The 27,702-nt window shown below is 48.0% G+C and overlaps 1 protein-coding gene across 6 annotated transcripts; it reads right to left on the reverse strand.

Moving 5' to 3' along the window:
- Positions 1 to 176: 176 nt before the first annotated feature.
- On the reverse strand, positions 177 to 27,702 carry LOC124475237 (disks large homolog 5-like). Of its 6 annotated transcripts, none has more exons than XM_047031669.1 (34): positions 26,228 to 26,338; positions 25,808 to 25,852; positions 23,109 to 23,177; positions 22,355 to 22,508; positions 21,851 to 21,994; positions 20,732 to 20,915; positions 18,318 to 18,568; positions 17,664 to 17,976; positions 17,270 to 17,500; positions 15,657 to 15,841; positions 15,315 to 15,440; positions 14,847 to 14,979; positions 14,632 to 14,759; positions 14,361 to 14,536; positions 14,092 to 14,195; positions 13,628 to 13,720; positions 12,254 to 13,228; positions 12,043 to 12,172; positions 11,775 to 11,919; positions 11,308 to 11,429; positions 11,096 to 11,182; positions 10,821 to 10,980; positions 6,526 to 6,688; positions 6,248 to 6,381; positions 5,959 to 6,147; positions 5,612 to 5,792; positions 5,368 to 5,516; positions 4,903 to 5,073; positions 4,492 to 4,685; positions 4,130 to 4,267; positions 3,570 to 3,697; positions 3,255 to 3,364; positions 2,282 to 2,391; positions 177 to 2,093 (listed from the first exon to the last, which is right to left on the reverse strand). In XM_047031669.1, the coding sequence occupies exons 1-34, from the start codon at positions 26,262 to 26,264 to the stop codon at positions 1,990 to 1,992; spliced, it is 5,763 nt and encodes a 1,920-aa protein (XP_046887625.1). In that variant the 5' UTR covers positions 26,265 to 26,338; the 3' UTR covers positions 177 to 1,989. The 6 variants fall into 6 exon arrangements, with proteins under 6 accessions (XP_046887625.1, XP_046887624.1, XP_046887623.1 ...); XM_047031668.1 differs by having other exon boundaries at positions 22,355 to 22,523; XM_047031667.1 differs by lacking the exons at positions 25,808 to 25,852; positions 26,228 to 26,338 and adding an exon at positions 26,972 to 27,702.

The following is a 27,702-nucleotide window of genomic DNA, read 5'->3' on the forward strand; positions in this document are numbered from 1 at the left end:
GTACGCACTATGGACTAACAGCGCAGATGTCACCTGTTTCTGGAGGGGTCCTTGAGTTCTTCTGATGATATCGATAACGTGCCTATTCACAAAGAACAAATGTACACAAGTCAGGTTTATATATAGGCCTAAAAGACTTTCAGAGTCGACACATTGAGTTCAAACAAATAGTTTTATTTAGGTGTTGCCCATTAAAATAGCATAGTTTTGTGGTCCTAGTCATTTTGAACCGTCATTCTATTTATGGCCACATTTGTTGTAAACTGTAACACTGCCAACTGAACCAGGACACCTGTTACAGACACAAAACAACTTACAAAAGGTTTGCTTGGATCACCAGGTGTAGGCTACCACATTGGCCCTGTTTCCACCTGGCTCCACGGTCGTTTATTTTACACATTATCAAGAGTTTGGAACATACTTTTTTTATGATCTTGAAATTGTGCGTCAAATACACAATGCCTATTAATAAGTCACCTAACAACTCAAGCAGACAATCCGCTGCCTTCTCGGAAAAGTAGGCAAAGCGTTTCCTACAGCGTGGTAGCTAGAAAGGAAATTATAGCCACAGATAACTAAAATCAACTCAACTACCGTGCCGTGGTGAGCTACTCCTCTTAGTGGACACAAAATGTAATAGCAAGTTGAAAATCCGTGTAGACGCCCACCCATTTCCCCGTATCCTTTCTTCCTACAGACAAATGATTAGTCTACTGACCAATCACCCAGCAAGTAACTACATTTGACTTGCAATTAATAAAGTGTCAGTTTTACCAAACGTGCCTAATGCTTGTCCAGCTTGCCTACTTCCAAGTGCCATGCGCGTGACCGGTCTGCTCTCCCGTGCCGTTTAGTTTCCTGAAATGATAAGCGCCATCAAAATGAGACAACAAATCAAGTAGACCCAAAGTCTACCTCACGGAATAACAAGAAAAAAAATGGTATCCCTTTCACGATTCACTGTATTTATTTCTCCATTTCCTTTGATACAAATAGTTGGAAGCAAAAACTCCTAGCCCACCTTTAACCAGTATTAGAAGATGAAACGTTATCAATAAACCCGAATATTTGTGCAGACATCAATGCTCAAATAATTAAAAGTACTTCATAATTATGTCATATCGACAGTACATTTTCGACATTAAAGACGCAAACAACAAAAGATCCCTTTCAATAATCCTTCTCAAGGGAGGAGGCCCATAAGGCTAAATAAATGAAATGTTGGGATTATCACTAGCATACTTTGAAACGGTTTCTTTGTGTTAATCAACAACATCCAGACTGACATGGCACATATACATTGTACTGAAGACAGTGTAATCCTTAACATTATCTGGGCACTATTAATAAACTGCCAAAAAAAGTACAAGTTTTTATCAACTTAAAAAAAATGAATCATGCAAATCTGCCCAAAATTTTTTCTATAAATAGGTATATATATTTATTTATCATATGACAAACAGAAGAAAATAAAACAAATCATTTCTATTAACCAAACTGCTACATTTATTAAAACAAAAAAAAAGTTCATAACCAACATCTTTGATTTGGTTAGATAAATAAACGACAGGGGAAAAAAAAAATACCATAGAGAGACGAACAGTGGTCCATTCTATTAAGCCTGGTCCTCAATGCCAACACTGTAGCTTAACCAGCTGTCTGCTCAGTCTACACAGTTTAGAGCACAGGTCCTAGGGAAGCTAAGGAGTGCCGTGAGTAATGGTGCAAACACATTCAAGTAAGCATTACATTAAATACTAGTGTAAACAAAAGATCTGAAGTACAGCATCACTGTTGAGGAGCGGATGACCTCCATGATGCAGTGTGGAAACCATCAGTGCTACCATCATGACCTTATACAAGAAGTGTAGTGTTGAAACTGTCAGGTGTCGATCATCTGGCCCACCTTGAACACGTACCGATATGAGAACATTATTACATATTGAGACCGTTCCTAAGGGTGATTGGTGATAGAGGTGTGGAGGGTCTCTACAAACTTCCGTCTGGAATCCACAGGACTTTTCTCTGTTCCTGATCGACGATCGTCATGATCTGAGTGCAAATGTAGGCCAAGCTCCCTCCTTGGACGATACCTGGGTTTAAGATTAAGATGAAGCAGATCAGAGAGAGCTGGTAACCTCTGTGTCAAAGCTATCTAGCTCCTCATTGTACTCATGGCGACATTAGTCCCACCCTCTACATCCTGCTTGTGGGTGAGGTAAGATACAGCTGTGTAGCAGGTCTCTGGAGCTTGTGAAAAGCACTGGATACTGAAACACACCTGTAAAGAACTTGCTGAACTCCTGCTCCATCTTCTGAGCAATCTCAAACTGCTCCTTGGAATGTTTCTGTGTGACTTTATCCCGCAAGAATTGCGGATCCTTCTGCTCTCTGAGGGGAGACGGGGACAGGGAACAGTTTATGTACATCCCATAATAACCAATACTGCGATTCATTGAGGCGTGACAGAGATTCCCTTTGACCACTGAAACAACAGAAATATCTGAAAAAAGGCACTTGAGTGCATTAATGGAGTAGTGACTGGCTCTAGTGTTCACCTACTTCAAACTACTCGCCCTCCATCTCACTCAAATACGAAGTCCATGCATTGTGCTTAGTTGATGATGTCATTCAGATACAGGGGCTTGGTTCTCTTTCAGTGCCACAGTGTGTGTGTGTGTGGGTGTGTGTTCAGACGCCCACACCACAGAGCTGTTGGCAGTGGGCTGCCTCACCAAGCTTGCATGGAACAGCTGGCACTCAGCTGATGACTGAGAGGGCTTAGCATCAATCAGACTGCACTCTGTTTGCCTGTCTCTGTGTGCGCGACCATGAGCATATTAGACCACTGTGGGTTTAGCAAGCTTAATCTTTCCTGAGATCACAAATGAAAATGCCCCGGGATCTTCAGCAAATCACAATCATCCCATCGCAACGGAGGCCGGTTGATGGAGGGGTGTCGACTAGACTGCTTGACTGATGTAATTGTAATCAGATTAATTCATTTTCGATGTACGTTTGATAGGAACCAGCAATAATCAACTGCAGGTCACTTCTATAATGTTGAATTAATGAGGGAACATAATGACAGAAATAAATTAATGTTAAACAGGATGTCTCCCGTCGTCTGACGCTGGTTGCAAAGGCAGATGGAATGTGGAAAAAATAACTTGAGCACTCAATCTTCAATCTATTTCCTTGCAGAAGTGAAGTACAACCAACAAACATCTTAATAAAAATGCACGGCTACTCACTTTATCTGCTTGACATTTTTGTAGCGAATGAAAATGACGATTGGGTAGATATGAACGCTGTGAAGCCGTTCGATAGCGTGAGGAGCGATGTCAAGTAAACAGTGACAGTCCTATGAGAGAAATGAGAAAGTAAAGAGTCGTTGGGTTGGTATGAGAAATGGGAGGTGGCACATAGCTGTTAACAAACACTCTTCATGGCTCTACATGCACGAGAGCTAGACACACCAAGCATAGGACGTACTTGACTGCTGGGCTAATTCAAATACAACCAAACTTTGGAAACAATTTAAATAGATAAAGGATATAGTGACACACCCTCTCTGTGATCTCCTTAATCGACGCGACAGTTGTCACGTCAAAATGGCCGCTCCTTCGTTTATAGTCGATGAACACGCAGTCCTTTACGCCTCGCTCGATGGCCTGCTGAGATGCCTTCATCACCTCTGACACGACACAGGCAAGCATGCCAAAGTTACAACTGGAAATAACCCACAAATCCTACCAGAGGAAACCCTATTCTCGTGACCTTATCTCTGCCCACCCACCCCTCCCCCACTGTGAGTGAATCAGTTACAGAGGAGTTTTGAGGTAGTCAGGATGCACCCTTGTTGTGAGGGGTTTGAAGTAACCATGGTGAGTCTGGTTTACATTTAGTCATTTAGCAGACGCTCTTATCCAGAGCGACTTACAGTAAGTACAGGGACATTCCCCCCCGAGGCAAGTAGGGTAAAGTGCCTTGCCCAAGGACACAACGTCATTTGGCACGGCGGGGAATCGATCCGGCAACCTTCTGATTACTAGCCCGACTCCCTCTCCGCTCAGCCATCTGACTCCCTGAAGTAATCAAGGTTGCTTCAAACAGTACGGCAGCTCACCTGGAAGACAGCGACAGAAGCGAGCCTCCTTCACCAGCATGTCCTTGCTGGCCTCCACCAGCGGCCCCAGAACCAGCACAGGCCTGGGGGAGGAACACTCCACCTTCTGCACCCTCTGGTAGGCCAGACTCACGCCGTCTGCAAACACACACAGTTCAACCCGGGTCAACAGAAGAGTCACTACTACATTAGAGCCCATTCACCTGACACCTGTCATGGCACTTGGAAAATAGGCATTCCTAATATGTAGCTAGATGAGCTGTAATTCAGCTTTCCTATACTGTTATAAATATTGGAATTGTAAACTAGACGGGTCAGGTGACGTCTGGACCACACAGCCAGAGAGAGAGGCAGTGGTTCACCGTCCGTGATGGGCAGGGAGTCAGTGCTGATGGCGTCCACAGTCAGAATGTCCTTCCCATCTTTGGAGCTGCTTCGTTTGTGTTTCTGTTTCCTCCTAAAGAATGAGCGTCGTGCTGCGGCCGACATGCTCTTGCCGTTGTTCTCGTCCTTCATGTCGGGCATGCTGTGCCGCCTGTAGAACTCCTGGTCAACCCTGGGGAGGAGTGGGTAATGGTGGCAGGTAAAGGTGAACGGAAAAAGGAATGCAACTTCACCCATCAATCAATAAAAACAAAAACATGGCTCATCTGATCGATATGATAGTTGGTGGCATCGTTAAGACTTTGAAATCCCTTTGCTGGACTTTCAAACTGGCTTCAGTACAGTTATTCTGTGGTACGATGGACACAGTGGGGTTGCATTTCACTCACATGTATTTGCTGGGAATCTGCCCTCGCTCCAGCTTGCGTGCGCTCTCGTCTAGCTGCCAGGCCATCCAGTAGCCAAAGTTCCCCCGGGGTAACGTGTCCTCGATGTACAGGATGTCATCCTTCTTGAAGCTCAGCTCCCCCTCTCCCTCTGACACACGTTCATAAAGCGCTCTGCAGGCACACCAAACGAGGGAGGGAGTCAGGTGGCTGAGCGGTTAGGGAATCGGGCAAGTCATCTGAAGGTTGCCAGTTCGATTCCCGGCCGTGCCAAATGACGTTGTGTCCCTGGGCAAGGCACTTCACCCTACTTACCTTGGGGGAATGTCCCTGTACTAACTGTAAGTCGCCCTGGATAAGAGGGTCTGCTAAATGCCTAAATGTAAACCAAGGTCAACCCATCCAACAAGTGAATTTGATGAGAAATCAAAATAAGTGAAATGACTTCATATCTTTAACGTCAGCTACCTCATGAAGAACCCATCTCCGGGTGAGTCTTTCAGCATGGTGAGCTCGTCCAGGCAGTGTTGGACCCTGAACGTGCTGGTGTCAGCTGGTTTCAGCATCTCCAGATAGGCCTCCTCAGCAGTCTTGTTCTTCATGTTGACACCGTTGTACTGAAGCGTGCAAACGACACAGACAAAGCAAAACATGAGGGGTCGTCCATACCAGTCACATGATGGACTGAACAGAGCGCGTGTGGACGTGGTACCTCCAGGATCAGATCACCGGGCAGCAGGCCGTCGGGACACTTGGCGGGGCTGTCGTCATCCAGGCTCTCCACGTACACTCCGTACAGGTTCCCTCCGCAGATCTGGACTCCCAGCTCCGCCCCGGCCCTCTTCAGCCTCACCAGCCGCACCTCCTGGGCCCTCCGCACACCAGCAGACAGCCTGGGAGGGGAGGGGGGATAAGCAGGTAGGTCAGCCTCCAGGGTACCCTTCACCAACACATCTATCAATCCACTACGCTGTCTCAGACCCTCTCAGGGGAAAGCTTGCGTGAGGATCGTATTGGATACGAGGGGAGTGTTTGTGACCCCAGCTAACCCCATCCCACCTGATGGAGCTGCGGGGGCTGGTGGCGGGGGTGGTCTGTCTGGAGGGCGGGGTCATGGTGCCCTCGTCCTGCTCGCTCAGGGAGTCGATGGTGGAGTGGTTGTCCGGGGTGGAGGCGCCGCTAGCCTGGGGCGTGGCCTGGGGCGTGGTCTGGGGCGTGGCCTGGCTGCTGATGGACTCCATGCGCGAGCTGAAGGGGAGAGACAAGCCAGACAGAGACCACACGGTCAGATCCGCCAATGGGAGAGAGAGCCGCTCAGCGTCCCACGGCGTTCCGGCAGGTTCCCTACCTGCAGCGGGAGGGGACGCCCAGCTGGAACATGTGAGGGTTGTACTGCGCCAGGATGGTGATGGTGTCACACTGCTGCCCGATGACCAGGCGCGCCTGCTGCTCGTTAGCGTTACGCAGGTTGATGCCGTTAAACTGAAGAAGAAACAGAGAGAGAGAGAGACAGAGAGAAAAACTCTGTTCTACTTGACTGAGATATCGAAAAACTGAACGCTGATCCTGAGGGGGGTGTGTGTGTGTGTGTGTGTGCGTGCGTGCAGCCCTGAGAGCAGGCGCTACCTCCAGGAGCTGGTCTCCGTACTCCAGCCTGGCCTGGTGTGCGATGCTGCCACACGTCACCTTGGACACGAACACGCCCCCATTCGCCCCACTCACGATGGAGATGCCCAGAGGCTCCGCCCCCTTCTGGACCGTCACGTTGCGTGGCTCTTCCAGGTAGGGCCTGCCAGGCAGGAGCACAAGCACGCTGAGACGCGGTCGCTAGCGGAGCGCCTTTTAGGAAGAAAGACGGCAGTCCCAGGAAGACATTGTCCAACCAGATAGTGTGGGCCAGTTGCATAAACTTAGTTTAAGACTAGTCTTAGCCTTAGACTGTCTTAAATTGTCAGGTAAGACTAGTCTAATTAAGCCTGTCTGTTGCATAAATAGTAAGACTGACTTAATTTGAGGTAGAAAAGTTAGCTACCTCTCCCCCTGGCTAAACCTTGCCGTAAGGGCTGAGTTGCTATGCCAACGATCTGTTTTAGTAGGCTACGTCATTATCTTAGCATAATGTATTACGAAAGGAATTAAGTGTTATTTGTAACTGCAGAAAATGTTTACGGGGTTCTGCTTTTCCGCAGAATAAAATGTTTTATTAAACGAAAGAGTAGATGACAACATAACTCACTTTATTGACGCTAGCACCAGCCATCTGCGTTGTTGTTGATAAATGGAAGTAGCGTTGGGGTTAAATTAAGAAACTTAAAAACGCATAGAATATTTGTTAATAAGACGACTTTTTCAATACTGTATTCCTCCAACAGATATAGGTTTTCATAAGGTTAAAATGTATCAATCTTCCGCCGTTAAGTGTCGCTGTTTTGTCCGCCATCTTTTCTTTTTTCGCGAAGTGTCTTATTTTACCCAGAACGCAGCGCGCAACAGGCTATCTAAGTCAGTCTTACGTTAGTCACTGATCTTAAAGCTTTATGCAACAGGTAAATTGAAGTGTCTATGGCAAGTCGGACTTAAAGTTGCATTTAAGTCTAAGACTAGGTCTATTTTTATGCAACTGGCCGCTAGGGAGAACCTTCATCCACACATATCTGATGAGGTCATAATCAAAGTACTAAATAAGAAGGTTAACGTTTCTATTGGCTGTCCAGAGTCAAGGCTGGATGAAGCAGAAAGCCTCACATGGTTACAGCTGACTTAAACGCTGTGGAGTCAAGTGTTGGACGGAAACTCTTAAAACCAGGATGTTTTCAGCATGTATAATTTCCCTGTATTCAGTCTGGAGATCTCAGCACGGGGAAATGAGCAGAGCATGCAAAACACATCAAAGATTCCACTTTGTGTTCAAACTCATGCATTCATCCAAAATTCAAAGGCATTCATCTTCAAGTCGGTCACTTCCGTGTGGATGAATGATGAATTCCTGTACAAAGGCAAGCTCCTTCATAGGGGTAAATGATCCACAGAGGCACATCCTGGATGAAGGATACATCCAAGAAGAGTTCCAGAGTGCTACAGAAATGCTCTTATACATGTGCCTGCATTACAGGTTTCAAGTATTTCAAAAACAATGAAGTATTGCAGGTGGAATCCACATTGTGCACAAGAGCAGCGTCCATTCAGCGGCAGCACCTATAGAGCAGCACCTATAGAGCAGTATGTATAGAGCAGAACCTATAGAGCAGTATGTATAGAGCAGCACCTATAGAGCAGTATGTATAGAGCAGCATCTATAGAGCAGTATGTATAGAGCAGCAGCACCTATAGAGCAGTATGTATAGAGCAGCACCTATAGAGCAGTATGTATAGAGCAGCACCTATAGAGCAGTATGTATAGAGCAGCACCTATAGAGCAGTATGTATAGAGCAGCACCTATAGAGCAGTATGTATAGAGCAGCAGAACCTATAGAGCAGTATGTATAGAGCAGCACCTATAGAGCAGTATGTATAGAGCAGCAGCACCTATACAGCAGTATGTATAGAGCAGCACCTATAGAGCAGTATGTATAGAGCAGCACCTATAGAGCAGTATGTATAGAGCAGCACCTATAGAGCAGTATGTATAGAGCAGCACCTATAGAGCAGTATGTATAGAGCAGCACCTATAGAGCAGTATGTATAGAGCAGCAGCACCTATACAGCAGTATGTATAGAGCAGCACCTATAGAGCAGTATGTATAGAGCAGCACCTATAGAGCAGTATGTATAGAGCAGCACCTATAGAGCAGTATGTATAGAGCAGCACCTATAGAGCAGTATGTATAGAGCAGCAGCACCTATAGAGCAGTATGTATAGAGCAGCACCTATAGAGCAGTATGTATAGAGCAGCACCTATAGAGCAGTATGTATAGAGCAGCACCTATAGAGCAGTATGTATAGAGCAGCACCTATAGAGCAGTATGTATAGAGCAGCACCTACAGAGCAGTATGTATAGAGCAGCACCTATAGAGCAGTATGTATAGAGCAGCACCACCTATAGAGCAGTATGTATAGAGCAGCAGCACCTATAGAGCAGTATGTATAGAGCAGCACCTATAGAGCAGTATGTATAGAGCAGCAGCACCTATATAGCAGTATGTATAGAGCAGCAGCACCTATAGAGCAGTATGTATAGAGCAGCAGCACCTATAGAGCAGTATGTATAGAGCAGCACCTATAGAGCAGTATGTATAGAGCAGCACCTATAGAGCAGTATGTATAGAGCAGCAGCACCTATAGAGCAGTATGTATAGAGCAGCACCTATAGAGCAGTATGTATAGAGCAGCACCTATAGAGCAGTATGTATAGAGCAGCAGCACCTATAGAGCAGTATGTATAGAGCAGCACCTATAGAGCAGTATGTATAGAGCAGCAGCACCTATAGAGCAGTATGTATAGAGCAGCACCTATAGAGCAGTATGTATAGAGCAGCACCTATAGAGCAGTATGTATAGAGCAGCACCTATAGAGCAGTATGTATAGAGCAACAGCACCTATAGAGCAGTATGTATAGGGCAACAGCACCTATAGAGCAGTATGTATAGAGCAGCACCTATAGAGCAGTATGTATAGAGCAGCAGCACCTATAGAGCAGTATGTATAGGGCAACAGCACCTATAGAGCAGTATGTATAGGGCAACAGCACCTATAGAGCAGTATGTATAGGGCAACAGCACCTATAGAGCAGTATGTATAGAGCAGCAGCACCTATAGAGCAGTATGTATAGGGCAACAGCACCTATAGAGCAGTATGTATAGAGCAGCAGCACCTATAGAGCAGTATGTATAGGGCAACAGCACCTATAGAGCAGTATGTATAGAGCAGCAGCACCTATAGAGCAGTATGTATAGGGCAACAGCACCTATAGAGCAGTATGTATAGAGCAGCAGCACCTATAGAGCAGTATGTATAGAGCAGCACCTATAGAGCAGTATGTATAGAGCAATAGCACCTATAGAGCAGTATGTATAGAGCAGCAGCACCTATAGAGCAGTATGTATAGAGCAGCAGCACCTATACAGCAGTATGTATAGAGCAGCAGCACCTATAGAGCAGTATGTATAGAGCAGCACCTATAGAGCAGTATGTATAGAGCAGCAGCATCTATAGAGCAGTATGTATAGAGCAGCACCTATAGAGCAGTATGTATAGAGCAGCAGCACCTATACAGCAGTATGTATAGAGCAGCAGCACCTATAGAGCAGTATGTATAGAGCAGCAGCACCTATAGAGCAGTATGTATAGAGCAGCACCTATAGAGCAGTATGTATAGAGCAGCAGCATCTATAGAGCAGTATGTATAGAGCAGCACCTACAGAGCAGTATGTATAGAGCAGCACCTATAGAGCAGTATGTATAGAGCAGCAGCAGCTATAGAGCAGTATGTCTAGAGCAGCAGCATCTATAGAGCAGTATGTATAGAGCAGCATCACCTATACAGCAGTATGTATGGAGCAGCACCTATAGAGCAGTATGTATAGAGCAGCATCTATAGAGCAACACCAACCTCAGGCTCCTTAAGGAGCAGAACCAGGGTTTAACTGCCAGAGGGAGTCTGACATAAGATCTGTTAAGACACAGTTTCCTGAGGACAGAAGAGAAGGAAGGAAGGAGAAAAAAGAAAAGCAAAGGATGATAAACACACAGAGAGGAGAGGTGGCAGGTGATATTCAAGAACTGCCAGGGTGAGACAGGGAGGACGCTGGACTGACTGATGTCTGCAGTCGCCCCACGAAGGACGGAGCTGTGAGGGAGGATGTTAACAACCCTTCAGCCAACAGCTCCAGAGCAGGGAGCACCAACACAGCCCGCTGGCTGGACAAAACAGACCACAGGGAGGTAGCCATGGAGATGACCCTGAGGGGGAGGGGCTACCTGTCTTTCCTCCTGTCCCCCGCGGGGGCGGGGCTGACTGATATCCTGGGCTGTGTGGAGACAGAGCCCTGCGATGGGCTGCTGGCGAAGGAGGCTGCGTCCAGGGTGACGGGCGACGTGGGGGGAGTGGGGCTGCTGCACTCTGAGTGGGACAGGGAGCCTGTGGAGGAGGAGGAGGTCCAGTGAGTGAACTGAACACCAATTACTCTGCGATGCTGTCAAAACTTAATGAAGAAACATTTTAGATCCATAATTATCGAGTAAAAACAGCCTACCTCGATCAGAGCTGGCTGTGGAGCGTGGGTATCTGTTTGGGGGGATTTTGATGCGCTCTGTCCGGAATTGTAAATGACTTGAGGAACCTGTAACGACCCCAGATGAAGTAGAGATGGGTGATATTACCCAGTGGGCAGCTGTTATGAGCTTTAGAGGACATTCGGCAGAAAGAAAAAATGTCTGTCCGAGAGCGCAGGTGCACGGTACTGACCCAGTCGGGCGCTGGAGGGCAGGGAGTTGGTGCTGTGTGGGGGGTGGGGCTGAGACGACTCCATTACATCACCCGAGCGCTTGTGACTGAGGTCCAGACTTAGACGGCACTGGTGCTGCGGGCTGGGAGGGACAAACCAAGTCCAATCAGAATTAACGTACTGGAGACGAACATGCCAAGCAAACACTGCTTGAACTGACAACACAACAGACACAGCACTGACTAACATGGACACTGAGTGTCCAGTGGATCTACTTGACTAAGCAAAACTGTTTTCCCTCGATTAGATGAATGTTGACTTTCAGTACAAAAGGCTTGGCATGACACTAAAGTGACTGAGGTCTGGCGAGGACTTAGCTATGACTGCGTGAGTTTGAACATGGCTTGGAATCTAGGACGACGCGTTTCGTGTGCACGGCTCCTGTCTAAGCAGGAGGGTAACTTCCTGTTAGCCCCGGGGGCAGCACCTGGGGAGGGGGGCAGGGAGGCAGCTGGGGCTGGGGGCGGGGGGGCAGGTGTTGGGGTTGATCTCGTGGCTCCAGGCGGTGTACACCGGGTTCCTCATCACGGCCGTCACCGCGGGGCAGGGCGCCAGGCCTCGCTGGGGGGGGTCTGAAACATGCCACACGCCACACATTCACACGCCACACAGTCACAATATGTCTGAAACTCCACTGGATTACGGTACATTTGTATTTGTGCGTGTGTGTGATGCGGTAGCGGCGAAAGGCTTACGGGCGGCCACAGTGCTGCTGTAGCTGGGCGGGACGAAGGGCATGCTGTAGCGGTGCAAGCGCAGCGGAGAGAAGCGGACCAGGTCCACCGGCTCAGGTGACTGCTCGTCGTTGGAGAAGTTCTGGATCTGCTGGCAGAAAACAGACATTTGCTTATCCACGCATGATAATATCACTTCATTTGGGTGAACAGTTGAATCTCTCCTTTTTACCTGGATGGGGATGGGGAGGTGCAGGGGGGTCATGTTTCGGCGCAGCGCGGGGGCCGACTTCGGCCGGTACCTCTTCCTGCTGTGCACCTCCGACCTCTGCTTGCTCACTTCCTCGTCACATGACTTCCTAGAGGTGGTCATGCTCTCTACAGGGGTGTCCATGTAGTAGGCGTGCTTCCCTGTATCTCCTCTCCCCTCCAGGGCGGCCTCCTGCGGGGATCCGGGGACCTGGCCGGGCGTGGCCGGAGGGGTGACGGTGGAGTCGGAGGCGGAGCTGTTCTGCTGACGGTGTTTGAAGCGGAACAAGTCGCTCCTGGCTGGTGGGGTGGGCGGGGCCTGCAGCGTGTCACACCTGGAGCTCTGGGGGGAGTGTCTGGGCAGCTGGGTCAGCGACAGGAAGTCCAGCTTGGGGGGCGCCTCGGGCCTTTTGAAGGTGTCGGCGTCAAAGATGGATTTCCTTTGTTTGGGCTTCTTGTAGATGGAGAGCTGGGTGCATTCGGGCAGGGAGGAGCCCTCCATGACTTTGGGCCAGGTGCCACCACTGGACTTCTCTGGGAGGGCCACGCTGGCCTGGGGGGGGTGGAGGGTGAGGCAGTCAGAGGCGACAGGGCTGAAGGTGAGGGGTCGTCTGTGGTGCTCGGGTCTCCTGTAGCAGAACTCCTGGTGGGCGCTGGAGGGACTGAGGGGCCCGGGGCTGAGCTGGGGGCCCCCGCGGTGGGACAGAGAGCGAGAGTGGAGGGAGCTGCTGGAGAAGGGCTTGTGCTGGCAGAGGGAGGCCCCGTCTAACACGTCGCCCCTCTTCCCCTCCCCTCCTGCGTCCGGACTGTAGATGTCCGTCTGGGTGGAGCTGTTGTGCTTGGAGTTTCGGCAGTTCCTGAGGTGGAGCTCTCCGGCGTGGAGCCGGCAGTTGGAGTTTCTCTCAGAGTCCCTCAGGTTCTCAAACAGACTCTGGCCAGAGCAGCTCTGTGGAAGAATCTGGGGGAAGGAAATTCAAAACTATATATAAACAAACGGGGACATGACTGTTACCCTTACACACCAGGTCACCATGTCACAGTCAACATGAAATTAGTAAACTAAATATTCTAGGGCAAGTTTACAGTACCCAGATTCATAAAAATTCTACCCAGTCCAATTACTACAGTTGGAACATTTCCACTGAACCTTGGCTTTTGTACGTGTCTAGAAAACTCCCCTGAAGAATAAAACACTAGCCTATTTAGGGGAAGTTTATGTACAGACACAGATTCCTCGTAATCGTTGTCACCAAACCAGTTCTATTACTAATATCCTCTTCAAAATGTCTTCTAAATCCCATTTCTGTTCCCCTGTTCCAGCTGGAGGCAGTGTTTGAGGAGGAGATGAGATCTTCACCTTCAGGAGAGAGACACTCAGAGAGTCCCTGCAGCTCCTCAGCAAGGCTTCACAGTCTGTCAGAGACTTGTTATCCAGCGCAATTCCATTTATCTGTGGAGCCAAAATGAAGTCAGCACTTCATATAGAGAACGTGCATTTGGAGGAGTTGGGCTTTCAGGTTAGATGATTGTCAGAGGATTGTTGTTAAAATATTATTAGTAAATATGATGCCTAGGCAATGAAACAGTTTGGGATTCATTAATGAGTCATAAAATATTATTGGTATACGGTGAAGTGGAAGGTCTTCACACAGTTATTTGGCACAAGAAAATCTCAACGCTTCCCCATCAACACCAGAAGGCAGTAGTGACACGTGACAATTTAACACTGATGTCATACAGTATTGAATGTGTTCACACAGGAATGTTTGTCTGGATTATGGATGGAAACACTTTTTTTTATTTTTTTTATGCCATACTTACAGCAATGACTCTATCACCAACTGTGAGGGAACCATCCTTGGCAGCCGGACTGCCTGAGGCAACCCCAGCCACAAACACTCCACTCTCCAGACCAATACCATTGTCTGGGGGGGTGAGGGGGGAGGGGGAGGGGGAAAAGGAGCAAGAGAGAAAGTGAAATACATGGAGAAAGATCCAGAGATAATCAAGCACCGGTTGGTCACCGTCTCCTCCTCAGTTCTCATTAAGGCAGTGGAAGCCTCCATTTCTTTCTGTGTTGACAGACTGACCTTTGTGACCTGTAAGATTCAGCTGTACGTTGGTGATTAATCTTCCGCCCAGTGACTTCCTCCTGCGGACCACCATATTGATCACCCCCTCTCCAATCAGCACCGCCCTGATCACCTGCCTCCTGTCCTTATTGGTCAGGTCCACGTCGTTAATCTTCAGCAGCCAATCGTTTACTCTGTGGAGACGCCGGCCGTAAATCTACAGCTGTGGCGTACGTTCAGGAACAGCATCGATATCTCAAAAGCATTGGGAAGGGCAACTCCTAGATACCTTAATCTTCCTTCAGCGATGCTGCCTTTGTCCACCTTGCTCACGTATATCCCACAGTCTCCAGGTAAATACGGGTCATTAAGTCCTTCTGCGACGTCAAACCCCAGGGCCTTTAAATCCATGTCCTCCTGTAACAAGAGCATGACCCGTGACTGGCTACAACACACATGGTGAGCTGTCCAATGAGCTGTGAGACAGAGGTAGGGTTGACGTACCCTGTCCTTTTCAAACTCAACCACTTCTGTCTCCCACTCCAGAGAGTCCGTGTCGATGGCCGAGTCGTGTGAATTGTGGGCCATCAACTGACGAAACCGAGCTTCCCTCTCCAACTGGTCCTCCATCTTCTCTCTGTGGAGAAGAATTGAAAAGTGGGCATTCATATTTGAGCTCTGTGACATCGCACACCGATGCTTTGGTTTACAACCTTCCAAAGAACTTGCACTGTTCAATTGCAACACCATAAAAACCTCTGGGATCATTAATAAGGATGTGCTTCAGGAGTGTCTGGTTCTCCACTAGGTGGCGCTAAAAGTCTAGCACCAGACCACACAGCCTAAAGGCTGCTTCCTAGACTCTCACAACTGTAAACAGGAAGTAATGGGATTCAATTTGCCAATGCTAAAAATAGTTGGAGAAGGCCTGCTTCAGTAGGGGAGGATGGAGGGTATGAAGAGATGACTCACTTCAGCTCCTTCAGCTCCCGCAAGGATTCATTCTTCTGTTTCCTCGTGTCATCCAAGTTTCTCAGAGCGTCTGCCAGATCACTCACAGCCCGGTCCCTCTCCCGTCTCAGGTTGTCACACAGCGTCCTGACACACACACACACACGTGTTCTTATTTCCATGTCTTCACACGCTTGTCAACCCTGTAGTAAGCACTATCAAGAACTGCAAACAGAAATCTGACCTGTGTATCCCTATCTAAATTTACATTTGGTAATTAAGGGCTGGATAGCTGCTTAATTAACACCCACATGAAAGTGTGTGTGTGTGTGTGTGTGTGTGTGTGCGTGTGTGTGTCTGTACCGTATGCTCTCCCTCTCAGCCACGATCTTGTCCCTCTCCTGGAAGGCCCAGTCCCGTCGGCACTTGGCCACCTCGGCCTCCTGTGAGGCCTCCTTCAGCTCCTGGGAGACGGCCTCGTACTGCTTCCTCAGCATGTCCATCTCCTTACTGGCCCGCTCCATGTCCACGGTGGCAGAGTCCTGTTTCTGGAGGAGGACGGAACGGGATTCGAATCACATTCATCACGTTTACGGGTCCGTTTAGTCAATAAAAGCTATAACGTATGAGCTTGTTTCGCAGCACTAACAAAATCTAGCAGTGCAATCCTAACACCTGTGTTGCTCTGCTCACAATCAGCACTCTGTACTATCAACGAAGGGATGAATCGTGGAGTGTTCAAAGATGCTGTGAAAATCTAATTTAGGATTGGTTTCTGTGGTATATCGGAAATGTTTTACCCTACAGATGTGTGATAGAGCTACAAAGTAATGCTTTGGATCAATTATCCAAACAGATTTAGTGTTTCACTTTCCAAAACACATTGTAAACACACATTGTAAACAGTGAAACACATTTAGTGTTTCACTTTCCAAAAGTGTTTCATTGTTAACGAAACACTAAGTGCTTACCCGTAGACCAGCCTGCTCCCAGTCAGGGTAAGCAGAGAAACAAAAACAAAACCAGCAGGCAAACATAAATACAAGACAAAAACAAAACACAACATCTGCTTCATCAACGTCAACATTGCTTCACACCCAATCAAAAGTCGAGGGTAATGAGGGTAAGGTCAGGTATTTCGGGAAGGGAAAAGTCATGGATTACGGGGGTTGGGCTGTGAAAAGGGCCCCAGATTGGAGCGCTCTGGATTAGACTCCAGCTGCAGTGCCACTCCAGTTCTGCCAAGCAGGTGCCACTCACTGAGGATTTAGGGGTCTACGGGGATTAACTGCCGAGATGGTAGGAAAAGGCACCGTTTTAAAAATAGACAACGTTGATTTTGAGCAGTGTGGCAGTGTTTGGGGCTTGGAGAGCTTAAGAGGACTGTGAGGCAGAGAGGACTGTGAGGCAGAGAGGACTGTGAGGCAGAGAGGATTGTGAGGCAGAGAGGACTGTGAGGCAGAGAGGATTGTGAGGCAGAGAGGACTGTGAGGCAGAGAGGATTGTGAGGCAGAGAGGACTGTGAGGCAGAGAGGACTGTGAGGCAGAGAGGATTGTGAGGCAGAGAGGACTGTGAGGCAGAGAGGACTGTGAGGGCGAGATGGAGAGAGGGCATTGAGTTACTTTAAGGCCAGACTACTGTAAATCAGTTCCATTCCAATTTTCTTTTTTACGTGGCTGGGGACAGTGAAGTGCTTTGTACTGCAGCAGCACCGTTTAATACCCTCTGTGTGTCAAAGTCAGAAAAAGCTTTTCCCTTCTTTTAATTGCTGGTAATTTCCTAATGCAGGGATCTCCAGACATGTATATAAATTCGGCATAAAAAAATTCCCCCGTGTAATGAGAGCAATGAGATAATTGTGGGTCTTCCGGAAGGTGTCCAAAAAGGATGCATTGTAATAAACTATGCATCATGGGAAGTAAACCAATCAAATCCAGCAGAAGTCTCTGCTCACAGACACGCACTGAAGCCTCACCTGTCTGGCCTGGTAGTACTCTCGGAGCAGCTGGTCTCTCTGGATGATGGCTTCGGTCCTCTCCTTGCGGGCGACGTCCCTCTCCTCGCGGACCGTCTCCATGTCCTTGCAGGCCTGGCTCAGCTCCTTCTGGGCCTCTGCCTTGTCCTTCACCTCGTGGCAGTACTTCTCCAGCAGCTCGTTCTTCTCACAGATGGCCCGGTCCCTGTCGACAAGCGCCGATCCCAGCTCCTTCAGGGTGCACACACACACACACAGCAACCTCAAAACATGTTACAATGAAACAAGAGCAAAACAAAATTGACAAAAAAACCAGCAAGCCTAAAACCATACCGAACATCTTTCAATGCCATTTCCACGGTGGTTCCACGCTGCGCTCTCCAGGGGCCCTTACCTGTCGCAGGGCCTCCAGCTCCTCGCTGGCCACGCGCCTCTCCGACGACGTGTTCTTCAGCTTGGCCTCGGCCACCTCCAGCCCCGTGGTCAGCTTGTCCACCTCCATGATCACCTGGTCCCTCTCGCTCATGATGAGCCGGTACTCGTTGAACACAGAGTCCCGCTCCTCCTTGTACTTGTCGCAGTCCTTAACCGCCTTCAGCTGCTGGGTCTTGAGCCGTGTGGCGTCCGTCTGCAGGCGCTCCATCTCCCGCTGCAGCTCCTTGTTCTGAGCCGACGCCTTGGACAGCTCCAGCTGGGCGCCGTCGAACCTGCGCACAGCCCGCCACGGGGGGGGGGGGGGGGAGAGGTCATCCAAATCAAGACCTTCGCAGTCTCAAATGAACCTATAGAGGGTACTATTTCTGGGGAAATTGTGAGTGGTGTTTGTATCCGTTGAAGCTGGGGTAGTTTATGTTACTGTATCTTGCATTTTAAAAAAGGCATTGAATACTTAATGACATTGAATCAAAATTTGTTGGTTTTGAATTCACCTCTTATTTGCTTCAATACGCCCCCCCCCCCCCCCTCCCGGGAAGCTAGGACATCAGAGAGGACGCTGTGTGTGTGTGTGTGTGTGTGTGTGTGTGTGTGTGTGTGTGTGTGTGTGTACCTCCTCATGGAGTACAGCTGCTGATAGTGCACAGCGGCGTCTCTCTGCTTCAGCAGGGCGTCTGCCTGCTTCTGCAGCAGGTGCTTCTCCTCAGCAGCCTGCTCCAGGCGGCTCAGGTCGGCGTTGTGCTGGGCCGTCTTCTCGTTGTACCTCTTCCTCAGCGCCTCGTAGTCCCTCTTCAGGCCCTCCAGCTTGTCCATAGCCGTGTCGTACAGCTTGTTGAGGATCTCCGATGCCCCATCCCTCATCACCTGGGGGGGAGGGGGGGGGGAGGGGGGGGTGGAGGGTCGGGGGGGACAGGTTTCTCTCCAGTACTTCTGGTAATTTGTCTCTTCAGTGAAGGCCAATAGACAGGGTTGTGTATCGTCTGCACTCTTGTATAGATCCTCCCCATATAGATCCCTATAGATCCTCCCCATGTTACAGTAAAGATGCTACACAGAATAAGACTACTGATGACTTTATCATATCCAAATACTGCGGTAGGTGAAACGCCATAAAACTAGCTGAGCCGACAGTGCCACGTTTAGAAAAGGCGAGTCTCTCAGCACACTAGATCAAAGAAACTATCTGTCACGGCCCTGATCGGGCCTCTGGTGTTTCCCTGGTCTGTTCCCTGCCTCCCTGCCTCATTCCCTGCCTCCCTGCCTCGTTCCCTGGGGTGTTCCCTGCCTCTGGTGTGTTCCCTGCCTCCCTGGTGTGTTCCCTGCCTCCCTGCCTCATTCCCTGCCTCCCTGCCTCGTTCCCTGCCTCCCTGCCTCATTCCCTGCCTCCCTGTCTCGTTCCCTGCCTCCCTGTCTCGTTCCCTGCCTCCCTGTCTCGTTCCCTGCCTCCCTGTCTCGTTCCCTGCCTCCCTGTCTCGTTCCCTGCCTCCCTGCCTCGTTCCCTGGGGTGTTCCCTGCCTCTTTGGTGTGTTCCCTGCCTCCCTGGGGTGTTCCCTGCCTCCCTGGGGTGTTCCCTGCCTCCCTGGGGTGTTCCCTGCCTCCCTGGGGTGTTCCCTGCCTCCCTGCCTCATTCCCTGCCTCGTTCCCTGCCTCCCTGGGGTGTTCCCTGTTGGTCTCTGTGTGTGCAGTACGGCTAGCTCCCAACACACCCGTTTCCAATCATCAAGTTGTCGTGCACTTGTCATGCCCCGTGTGAACGTCTGCTTCGCTTGTCAATCTTTGTCGGATTATTAAGTCTTTCTGGTGGCGTTCCTACGTGTGAGTAGTCAGTTCCTCTCTCAGTCAAATTGCTCTCAAGCTATGTAGCTAAGCGAGGTCAAGGCTGAACGCTAAATGAAGTAACTCAACTGCTCCAAATCAAATCTCACGCAGTCCATTTATAATCCCTCTGTAGAAGGACTCAAGTATTAAGCAGTGATCAGGATGCAAAACAGGCTCCATGGCGTGTATTCTGCCATTCACGAGCTCCTTGCATGTCAGTCATAGCTGCCCTACGTCAAGCCATCGGCTCCTAGCAACTTTGACATTATTCACAGTGATGGCCTAATTTGAAATGACATCAGGGTCATTTGAATCTAGATTTAAATGTAGCTCCATGCTAGTTTACCTAATGATGCCATGAGCTCACAGACTGCCTGTAGGTAAACAATGAGGCCCTTTCCCTGGCCTGGCCTGTGGACATTCCTCATGCCCATGTTAGGTATGACACACATTTAATGATCTGGCCAATTGGCTGGCCTGCGACAAGGCCAGAAATAGGTCTGAAACGGTTTTACTGGCAATGTCGTCTGTCTTAATTGAAAGGAATTTCAGATACGTGACATGGCGAAATAAGCTTGTCTGACTTCTGTGCTCGGTTTATTCATATTACTTTATTACTCTGTGAGCTCATGGGTGTGTGCGGGCAAATTAATGTGAAATCTGGGATAAATGTTACAAGACAACTGGGACTGTGTGGGACATAAACCATCAGAAATGAGGACGAACAGACCATTTTTTTTAAATCGCCGAAACAAGGGAATTTAGCCCATCACCCGTTACTTCACACCTTTTAATCACCACAAAATCAGCCTATTAGTCGTCCTCCTCCCCGCAGAGACCTAACAGGGAGACAGATATCACTCCAGCCTGTTACGGGCCGGCTAGGACTACTGCCACACTAATTAGACCTATACTTTAATTACTTAATGAAGCCTTAATCCGTAATCTTAATTAATCCCCAGATTTGAATGAAGTGCATATGTGATGTGGTGGAGATGGGGGATGACTGGTGGCTCAGGGGCCTAAGCCGCTCCACTGGGAGGGTGTGGTGTGTGCAGGGTGTGGGTGAGGCCCTGCCCTCCTCCCCCCTCCTCCCCCCTCCTTACTCTCCTTCCTTCCTTCCTTCCTCCCTCCTCCTCCACCCCCTCCCCCCTACCTGCTGGTGCAGCAGCCTCATGTCGGCCACCTCCCTCTGGCCCTCCCCCCTACCTGCTGGTGCAGCAGCCTCATGTCGGCCACCTCCCTCTGGCCCTCCTCGTGAAGCCTGCGGAGCTCCTCACAGCCCTGCTTCAGGTGGTTGTGCTCCCTCGCCAGCTGACTGTTGTCCTGTCGAGCCGCCTCCAGCTCCTCCTTCACCTGGGCCTGTTCGCTCGCCAGGCGGCTGTGGAGGGTGCTGCACCAAACAGATACAACGTCAGCAGGAGCGTCTCAAACCCCATACACTTGGTTTGGTGAGCTTAAACACCAACAGCAGTGTTCAGCCATAAGTGTGTTCAGCTGACTTCTGAGGTACAGGTCTGTACAATATCCCCTGTATATTATTCAGCAAATGGAAAACCGAGTACTACGGATTACACGTTTCCAGGATTTTAAGAGGAAAAAGGTTTACTGCCTAGACAGGAGGTCGTGCTCCAAATAGCCAAGACCTGTCGTCGATCGACAAAGACTTTTACTGTTGAACAAACATGGGTCTGGAGACAGAAGCTTAAATACTGGGATAATCCTACATCTGTGTGTTTGCATTGCAGCCAGCTGTTGGTTCCTATGGAAGACAGTTTGCCACCATTAAATCAGGCAAATGGAACAGGACCAGTCTGTACAGATTATTCCTCAGAGTAACAAATGCCCGATTTGAAGTATTATCCTGATGCCACAGATGCTATGCCCGCTGTGCACCCATCAGGATCGTGATGCAAGAAGCACAGGCACAGGCACAAAGCAGCACAGGCACAAAACCTTTCGGACGAGGCCGACACTGAAGTGATTCAATCCCTAACTTTGATCTTCCTAACAAAAGACACAATATACAGCCGTAATGCCAAAAGCCCAAGGTTTGCTTTGATTTGGAAAGATAGCTGTTAAAATTCAAAGTTTAAAAGGCATAGCTGAGCCTTTAAACCTATTTGGGGGGAGAATTGAACCAAGGGTTGACCCCTCTTAGCAACTTTTTAAAATCTGTTGTCTGCAATCTGCCGCCTTATGTGAGGGGCAAAGCCAGGTTAATTCCCCAGTGGGGGAAATGCGAGGGAAGAACGCACCCGCAAATGGGCTCAGCGCTGAAATATTGATGGGCCCCGAGAGCCACCAGGTTGGTAAGGTACCACTTACTGGTAGAAGTCGGCTTTCTTCACGGTCTCCTCGCATCTCTTCAGCGTGCTGCTGTGCTGGTTCTGCAGGGCCTGCAGGTCTGCCATGGCCTTCATACACTGCAGCTTCAGACGCTCGTAGTCGTGACCCGTTTTGGAGTGGGGCCTGTGTGCCAGAGAGTGCCTGCATCAACATCGATGCCACACGGAAAGATGGTCGAACTAAACCGGTCGAATACTATGCGCTTATCTGCTTAAGGGTTGAAGCGTATGAAGAGAGTAGCTTCATTAAAACTGCATGTTCGCAAAAGCTCTTGTTGTACAGAGTGTTACTTATCTGACTAGACTACAGCACAGTGAGATCTCAGGATCTGGAGTTTATTTTAAAAAGGTGTGGGAACCTCAGTTGCCGAGAGCCGGTCCCTCCATCCCTGAGAAACTTTGAAGTGCCTGGAACATTGTCTGAGAATAAATGTTTCATTTTGTCAGCATTAAGGGGTCCCTGCGTGGGCGAGAGGACAGTTACCTGCAGTCGTCGAACGTGGATCCTGGAGAGGAGAGAGCCAGCCTCTTACGCAGCTCATCTCTCTCCCGGGTCACCTGCCTCAGCTGGAACAACACCGTCTCCATCCTCTCGCTTGGCTGACGGTTCTCCGTGCTGGCGGGCGGCGGGGACGAGGCTTGGCCAGGCGTACCTGCGGGTGTTAGCATGTCACTGATGGCAAAGGTTTGGCTACGGACTTTGAGGTCGGTACAGAAACACTCGAGGCAAAGTTGATCAATTGCACCTGTCCACTGTAGTACTTAATTGCTTAAACCAGAACAATGCCTGATAGAATGTACTCTAATGGGAATGAAAAAGAAAAGAAATAAATAAAAATAATGTTGACAGTGCATTGTAAGTCCTGAGATGCTGAATCAATACTTTTTTCATTCTACACATCGAAACAGTGTAGCAAAGAGGCTCCATGAATCATCAGTTTAAGACTGTAGCTGCAATGTTTTTTTTCTGGGCCACCGCGCCATCCCTTCCCCCCCTCCGAGGGTAACAATAGAGTCCTGCTCTGGGGGGGGGGGGGGGCTTAATCCTTTCACATCTGTGTAATCACTTGCATGTGCTCTGAGTCTAAACACTGAGAGAAAAATAAATAAAGTAACAGCAGAAATATCAAGACAGGAAGATGTACAGCCCACACAGAGGAGCGGCAGCAGCAGTAAATGTATTCAGCTTGTTCTTGGAGGGGATGAGTCCATGCTCTCACCACGAGCCCCAGCCTCACCTAAACTGCTGAGAGAGCTGCTACTTTCAGAGTCAGACGGCATTGTGGACAAGACGCTGTAAGTGGAACCTGAGAAGGAAAAACAAACATTTATGTCAGTATGGGCAAGAGAACATTTAGACTGCTAAACACTAAAAATGGCTTGAGGCGTTCCATAACTAACATACAGTAAGTGGCACTCGAAATATAATTTGACAAAACATGATGTGTGTGCCTTGGTGTCTTCATGGTTGGGTTTAGTGGGTTGTTGCACAGATTAGTTAGAGAACTAAACTTCAGATGACAGCCTGTGGGTCTTACAGAAGAGTATGGCTAATTGTCACAGGGAGCCTTATGAGGCAGGCTAAACAAGGGCTGGTGAACACTGGGGCCCTACAGAGCCTCAGAGCTGCTTCTTTCATCTCCTCTGACACACAGGAGAACAATCCCCTCTCTTCAGTCAATGCAGGGACTTTCCCTTTGGTGATTCAGAATTTACCTCAGGGGGAGAAAAAAAAAACACTTTGGGTTATGAGCTTACTGTATCTATATGAAACCAGATTTCTTTGAACGTTATAAAAAAGCAGCCTATTGTGGAGATGGTTTGGGTTTGTGGTCCAGAAGCGCTTCCCCCATTTGATCCAATTACATTAAGTGAACTCGATGGCCTCGTTCTCACGTTAGGTTCTAGAATTGTGCAGTGAGAATCCAACCACTACTGGCTACATTAAGCAAATGTCTCTGTCATCTAAAAACCACAAACATCCATAACCACTCCTCCCGTTCATTAACCTCCCAACTCGGCTCCGGGAGGAACAGCTGATAGAACAGTTATGTCAGCAACTTTCACCTCTGATGTAAGGTCTACAACTCAAGTAAAAGAAGAAGCGTGACAAACGATTCTATTTACCCACATCCCGGCCCACTAAATCAATCCCTCTCTGGCAACGCTCCCACTAGCTGAGGGAGACTGGTTTGATTAAAACTGGAGAGAGAGCCAGCTTCCATGGCTCGCCCCTCTTTTTTCCCAGCGGAGGACTGAAAGAAAGAGTGATGTGCCTTAGGAGTAGTGTCATCCCCTGGATCAAGCAGCCTTTGTTCGTCCTAGCTTAAGTTTCCCATGAGTCTGTTTGGGGAAAGAGTGTCACAATGGCCAAGGTTCACTGTGGAATTGCTCAGTCACTTTCTGCTTCTTGGAAGTCATGTGACCCTGACTTCACTGGAGCTCAGCACAGGGATTGTTCATATCTTATGAGGGGTGACTACATTGCGTCGACAGTAAATCATTCAAAAACCTATGTTCAGGTGAACTGACCCGACATGTCAATGGGTGTTAGTGGCCAAGAGTGATCGCAAGCTTTTGGTCAAAGCTGCATCAATGCAAACTGCAGGGCAAAACAAATGGTTGTTGGGTACATATGGTTTGTTATTCAAACATGTACACCAGAGTTAAGACAGTGTGGCAAAAATAGCCCTAACAGTTGGTATTAGGAAAACACTATTAAACACGCAACAACCCTATCCAAAAACGTCAACAAAGTTCCACTCTGCATGACTCAAAGATATTTCAAGTGAGGCAGAAAACCAGGGTAGCATGCCATGAGAGAGCCATCACTATATGCTTCCAAGTCATTTAGTTCTCCTCAGGAATCACTAGGGACATTCTGTAGTCAGAAGCTTACAGCTGGCAGGCCCTGGAGCAAGAGTTATAGGAGAGCGTCTCTGTTAATTCACCATACAAGACCCACAGGCTACTAAACACCCCGAAGTAAAAAAAAAAATAATAGATAACTTATTCTACATTTAGTCATTTAGCAGAATGTATGGTACGTCTTATGACGAACATTTCCACTGGGATGCATTTCTCTTGCCCCAAAATCTGAATAAAGACAAAACTCTCAATAGGGCAGTGCTTAAACATCCTCTCATAGACGAGTGATAGTCACAGCTCAGATGTGTTCACTTCCACCACATCTGGCCCTTCTTACCAGGGAGATCTGGAGAGATAGATCCTCCGGGGTCAAGGTTCACCATGGAGTCTACAGAAAATCCAGCATGAGCTGCTGATTTGGCATGTTGGTGGACAGCAACAAGCCACTGTTGTCCCGGAACTGGCCCTGCTTTAGTGCACTGGAGGAACCAGTCTGGGCAGGGGCGCTAGTCATTGTGACTGGCAACTAACTGGCTGGTGGCGGAAAGCACACCATTTCTAATGAACTTACACATCTCTCTTTCACTCATATAAAAATCAATAAATACTCTACATAAAACAAAAACACAATGCTAACTCTTCCCTTTCAAATGCAAATAAAACACAAATATGCCACAACCTGTGCATATAGTGTATATATCTCTGTAGCCGTTTTAGGAATATTCACAACAGTCCATGTTAGAAACACTGCAGCAACCTATGATCCAGTAAAGGTAGCAGCCTAATAAACACTTGAATCGAGACCAACCAGTGAGTCTGGCAATGAATACATTAGCATCATAATAACGACTACAGGAGTATGTTCCCCTGCTTTCACATTTTGCAGTGAGGAAAATGTAGGCTAATTTCATGAGGCTCCAAAAGGATACAGATGCGCTTTGCTGAACACAAAGAATTACATCCACACAAGATTATCCAGCACACCCAATAATACATGCCCAATAATACACACCCAAATCAGAATCTGAAAGCAAGTCAGGGAAGAGTAAATAAATGCCAAAATACATACATGGAGGTTGTACCTTTCGAATCATTTTGCCATCTTGGTTTCCAGCTACAAAAGAGTTTTTAGGCAAAGTATCACAGCTCAATACCCACAGCAATTACAGTGGTTTTAATAGTACCTTTGTCGTGACATTATCTGCCCCATATCACCAACTTATTATTTCCTGTTCTGTACATTTTACTTTGACCTGCTCACTTTGGTGTTACCCCAACTCATTCAAGTCGTAATATTCCCTTCAGAAACAATCCGTGAACAACAGCCATGCTCTGTGACATTTTGTAGCTTATATAAAAGGGTCATAGACATATTAGAGTTCAAGCATCAAGCTGTATTTCACTCTCTGAAAAATGGTTCAGTGAAGAAGAATACATGCCTTTTAAAGACCCCTATATTAATCAGGGTTGGATAGAATCTTTGATTTACCTTTTCTATGGAAAACTGCGTGCTCAAATCCATTCATTACAGTAGGCCTAACCTTGTTCCCAGACACTTTCCTTTCACCAAGAGTTGCCTGCTATGAGGCCATGTTGCCTATGTTCACAACAAATTCTCAGAACTGGTCCAACCTTCGTGTATTTTACCTAAACCAACTAGCTTCCCATATGTTTCACTGTGCTACAGCACCCTACAGCATAGCCTAAAGTTGTAGCCTCTTCATTTGACATTGACAAGTATTTAACACATTGTGAGTTATTGATTCCTTCCCTTTTCCAGTAAAAGCATGGCTCCCCCTACTATAACAACATTGATTGTCTCGGCCATTTAATTCCATTAAATACCCGCCCCAACAGCTAGCCCACTGTGCTTTTAGCGAGAGGATAGGGAACAAACATAGCAGTGAGAGTGCATAAGGGGTAGTATTAAGTCACATGATGTCACTGCTCCCTCGGTATTATCTTGCCCAAAGGAAAGTTCTGTCCCTCGTGTTGCCATGCTGTCAGATTCTTTCACCCTACTGTTTATGTGCGGAAAACGACACAATTTATGTCTGAATACGAAGCCATACATGGTTACTGATGTCATGACAACTTGATTCATGCGCTTTTCATCTGCTAGTAGCCTAATGAAAAGTATTTTCTGGAGCATGCTTATTATGCTCGCCGTAATCAATCAATTATTTCCATTTAAGCTCATTAACTATATAATACATTTAAATTGCTGTCTCACCAGATAGTGGGTCCACTGGTACAATGTTCAATAGTAGAGGAGAATTCAGGTGAGGGTGAGTCTTTTCCAGGGCCGTACAAAGATCTTGGAAATGATCCCTCTCTTTACTTATCAGCATCTTCAAAAGACGGTCCACTTTTTCAGAGTTGGACGTACAGTTATGACCCAGTTCGTAGTGCTCCGATTGACTAAGGGTGCCAGATTCGGCCAACACATCTACAACTTTGTTTGCATCTGTTATTGACTCTAGTAAGTTCTGGTGGCATTTATCTAACAACTCTTTGTGCTTCGACTCCATCTCAATTCGCTTCGCACAAGACCCGTTGTATGACCACGTCAAGACCCCAAAACTGCAACTACTAATGGATGGTCACTTTAAAGAGTTCAGTGTCCCCGAAAACGTAGTGCATAGCCAAGTTGAGTCGCTTTTCAACCCAAATTGCAAGAGACACAAGTAGCCATATTTGTTGCCCAAGGCTGTTGACTGCACTAAGAAAGAGCAATGCATTTTCCCAGAGTGCTTAAGGTTCAGCGCTTCGTCTTTTTCGAAAATGTTTCGGCATATGTCGGAAGGGATCCTCACTGCATTCCCTTAGAAAATAAGGTTTTCCAATCACAAGTTTTTCTTCCCTCATGCTTAAAAGTTAAAACTGTTCAAGATCCCTTCTCCAGAACTGCGAACTCCGCCATGGATCCGTAGCGCAGCAGCTGTAGTGTAGTCTGCCAATCAT

The sequence above is a fragment of the Hypomesus transpacificus genome, chromosome 13 (genome assembly GCF_021917145.1).
Source record: "Hypomesus transpacificus isolate Combined female chromosome 13, fHypTra1, whole genome shotgun sequence".
In the NCBI taxonomy this organism is placed as follows: domain Eukaryota; kingdom Metazoa; phylum Chordata; class Actinopteri; order Osmeriformes; family Osmeridae; genus Hypomesus; species Hypomesus transpacificus.

Excerpts from the sequence above, each read along its gene's own strand:
- LOC124475237 (XM_047031665.1), bottom strand. The coding sequence starts at position 27,269 with ATGGAGTCGAAGCACAAAGAGTTGTTAGATAAATGCCACCAGAACTTA. Across the intron at positions 11,920-12,042 it reads CAGCAGCACTGTGGCCGCCC|ACCCCCCCCAGCGAGGCCTG; the intron begins GTAAGCCTTTCG and ends GGCATGTTTCAG. Across the intron at positions 5,074-5,367 it reads GGAGATGGGTTCTTCATGAG|AGCGCTTTATGAACGTGTGT; the intron begins GTAGCTGACGTT and ends GTGTGCCTGCAG.